Raw genomic sequence first — 3,592 nt, 5'->3', positions numbered from 1 at the left:
GAGTGTTCAAACACTATGAAAATTAGCACACACCTTGAGCACTTGAGCATATTGGATGCCAAAAATATTAAGATTTTTTTGAATTTGTTTGTTATTTTTCAAATTTACTGTCCATCAGCGAAACCTGGTTAACGTAGTCAATCTGATTTTGGACCAAACTTACTCGGTTTTGAGACTTGTAGGACCAAATGTCTACCAAAAGTCTTGAGGGACCAAGTCTATACTTTTGGGGAATTCGAGGGACCAAAAGCATTTTTTTTCTCTTAAATTTACTCCATTTTTTTATAAAAAGAAAGGATAGGTAACTTACTCCATCATTTGGCATCGCATTATGACAAGACGGTAGTGAGTGAAAAAAAGGAAAACTTTAAATCTTTTTTTTTGTAAAAACAATTATTATTAATTGCCATCGGATGCTAAGTTTAGCATCAGTTTAGTTCTACTTGCTTTTAGCTAATTATTCTATAAACACTTAGCACGTGAATGGCAACCAATTCATCTCTCCCTTAGATTTCCTTTATCAAAACATCTAGGATCAGGATGATGATCCAAGATCAACAGGCCAGCAGTAATTGCACGTCATATACATGCAAGAGGAACGAGTTATATATTTATCTGCAGCTGCAAGGACGTGCACTCTCTGCTCGTCCCTTCCTCTTCTCCTCCATAATCACCGAGTTAATCTCCTCCCCTGAGTGGCCGAGCTCCACTGATGGGTCCCAGGAAGTTTCTCTTGGCCACCATTACTACCGTATCAGTTCTTCTTTACATGTTTCCGCACTCCAATTCGGAGTCCGTAGCCCTCCCTCCCGAATCGGCCTATGGCCCAGCCGCAGAGAGTCCGGACGCGGGCGCGCCGGAGCTCAGCCCGGGGCCGCCGCCGATGTTATTCGACGTCGACGACTACGGCGCGTCGGCCGGCGGCGACGCCACCGAGGTATGTGAAACCAGCTAGCTAACCAGAGCTGCTCTGTTTCTTCCGAGATCTCCATGTAACAGCACTCCGGTCATGACCCGTGCGTGCGTTTACAGGCGTTTCTGGCGGCGTGGAAGGACGCCTGCAACTCCTCCTCCGACCCATCCCTGTTCCTCGTGCCCGAGGGGAAGACCTACCTCCTCATGCCCCTCAGCTTCGGCGGCCCCTGCAGGTCTACCACGATCACAGCAATGGTTAGTCAGGCCACCGGTGATCGATCACAATACTACGCATACCGTTCTCCTTCTGCATGCTCTGTTCGTGATGTTTATGTCGCGGGCGATCAGATCAGGGGAACGCTGGAGGCGCCGTCGAACCGGTCGGTGTGGCTCGACGGCGATCGCCGGGAGCGGTGGATCACGTTCGAGGACGTCGACGGCCTGCACGTCATGGGCGGCGGGACGCTCAACGGGCACGGGCAGGAGTGGTGGATCAACTCGTGCAAGGTCAACAAATCCATGGTACGCGCGTGCTCCTCCTACCTCCGCTTCCGCTGTATACATTTCTGCGACAGAGGGAACCTGACTCACCGAGCCTGCATCTCCTTCTCCCTCTTCCGTCAGAAATGCGTCGCCGGCCCGACGGTACGTTCTTGACACCGAGATTTCTCCTGGTTGCATATGTAGTACGGCGAAGGAAATGTTCTTCATCGGTGTGCAAAAAATTTGCAGGCCATGTACTTCAGAAGCTGCAACCATCTGGTGGTGGACGACCTGGAGGTGAAGGACAGCATGCAGATGCACGTCGTGATCGCCTCCTGCTGGAAAGCAGCCGTCTCGCGGCTGTTCGTCACCGCGCCGGGGTGGAGCCCCAACACCGACGGGATCCACGTATCCAACAGCAGAGAGGTGTCCATAACCAACTGCATCATCAGCACAGGTACACTCCAATGCACATACATATGCATGAAAACATCATCCGATTCATTTATCCAGTCGTATCATGCGATCGATTTTGGCGAGCTTTGGTTGGTCACTGTATTTTTCTGCTTGTTTTTGTGAACTTTCTACAGGTGATGACTGCATATCCATTGTGTCTGGCTCAGAGTTTGTGCGGGCATCAGGCATATATTGTGGGCCGGGCCATGGAATAAGGTTCGTATTTGTATTTGACGCCTGCACTGTCCAAATGGTCAACATTAATTTGAATTTGACGCCTCCAATGTCGCTAGAAGCCACTGAGATAAGACACTGTACAAAGGGTTTCTGACGTTCTCTTGGCATTGGTTGCCCTCGCCCCGCAGCATTGGCAGCCTAGGAGCGAACAAATCGCTGGCCCATGTCTCTGACGTGCTGGTGGAGAAGGCCACGCTGGTGGGCACAACCAACGGTGTGCGGATCAAAACATGGCAGGTAATGCATGACCTCCTCGCTGCCATGCCACGGAAACCTCCAAAATCTCTTGTGTTTTTGAAATTTGAGCACCATGGTACTCTACGCGCTCTCACTACAAATACAGTTCAGTTGCCTGAATATTCGCCCGTACAATCATCTGCTACTCCATTACAAATACCTACGCTCACGGGGTCAATGCTTCTTATGATTCCACTGACAGGGAGGAGAAGGGTCTGCAGAGAGGATTACTTTCCAAGACATAAAGATGTACAATGTCACTAACCCTATAATCATTGACCAGAACTACTGTGACTCCAAGAAACCATGCTCCGAGGAGGTACTTTTCCTACAGTAAATCCAAATATCTTTCCCTGATTTCTCATCCACATCTTTCTAGCAGTTGACAAGTTTCTTTAACATACTCCCTTAAAAAGTTTTTAACACACAGTAAAACCCTTTTTTTCAGGACTCAGCTGTTGCCATAAGTGACATACGCTACAACAACATACACGGAACCAGTTTATCGAAAGTTGCGGTGAAATTCATTTGCAGCAGCGCTGTCCATTGCGATGGCATAGTGATGCAAGATGTTTCTTTGGTCGGGCAAAAGGGGGCCTACCTTAAATGTTCCTCCGTGAACGCCAGAGTTATAACACCAGGATTCAACTCCCCTTATTGCACCGCGGACATGTAGTTTGTTTTTCTAGTAGTAGTACACAAGTTTTGCCCATTTTATACTCTGTTTTGTAGAGGGTGTTTAGCCCCAGGGGGTACTTTTTTAGGGAGTTTTGGTAGTATTTACTAGTCCAAAAGTACCCTCGGCACCCCCATGTACTGACATACAACAAACAAATCAAATCATCGTGCGGAGACTTTTCACATGTGCTTGTGTGGCTAATTGTATGTCGGTTTGAAATTTTGAATATGAACGGGGAGACGGACGTACAGACACATGTGCAGGCAGGCAGGCAGAGCACTTAGACTTTAGTTGTGTACTTGTGTACGCTGAACGCTAGTCCACTGTACGCATGTGCTTTGCACGACTGTGAGAAGGAATATGGATGACGTCCGGTGCAATCCATCCATCCATTGGTGTAAAAAGGTAGTAAAACGTCCGCAAAAGGGCTGGCTAGTTGTTGTCTTGATCGAAAATTTGAAGTTCCTGAAAAAGATAACCGTTCCGTCCATGTGGTCCTCCCTCGAACATGCGTGGGAAGGCATCAACTTTAGGATGAAATTCGTCATACATATACATAACCTTATGTATCAGAACCAGTTTTAT

At 48.0% G+C, this 3,592-nt stretch overlaps 1 protein-coding gene across 1 annotated transcript; it reads left to right on the top strand.

Annotated features, from left to right (window-relative positions):
• The first annotated feature begins 445 nt into the window (after nt 1-445).
• LOC109751102 (polygalacturonase-like) lies at nt 446-3,191 on the top strand. The gene is made up of 8 exons (XM_073497363.1): nt 446-937; nt 1,033-1,437; nt 1,540-1,560; nt 1,648-1,855; nt 1,989-2,070; nt 2,220-2,328; nt 2,531-2,647; nt 2,777-3,191. The coding sequence occupies exons 1-8, from the start codon at nt 713-715 to the stop codon at nt 3,002-3,004; spliced, it is 1,395 nt and encodes a 464-aa protein (XP_073353464.1). The 5' UTR covers nt 446-712; the 3' UTR covers nt 3,005-3,191.
• The last annotated feature ends 401 nt before the right edge of the window (nt 3,192-3,592 follow it).

Source organism: Aegilops tauschii, chromosome 4 (genome assembly GCF_002575655.3).
Source record: "Aegilops tauschii subsp. strangulata cultivar AL8/78 chromosome 4, Aet v6.0, whole genome shotgun sequence".
In the NCBI taxonomy this organism is placed as follows: domain Eukaryota; kingdom Viridiplantae; phylum Streptophyta; class Magnoliopsida; order Poales; family Poaceae; genus Aegilops; species Aegilops tauschii.
This window is presented reverse-complemented; position numbering and strand designations above follow the sequence as displayed.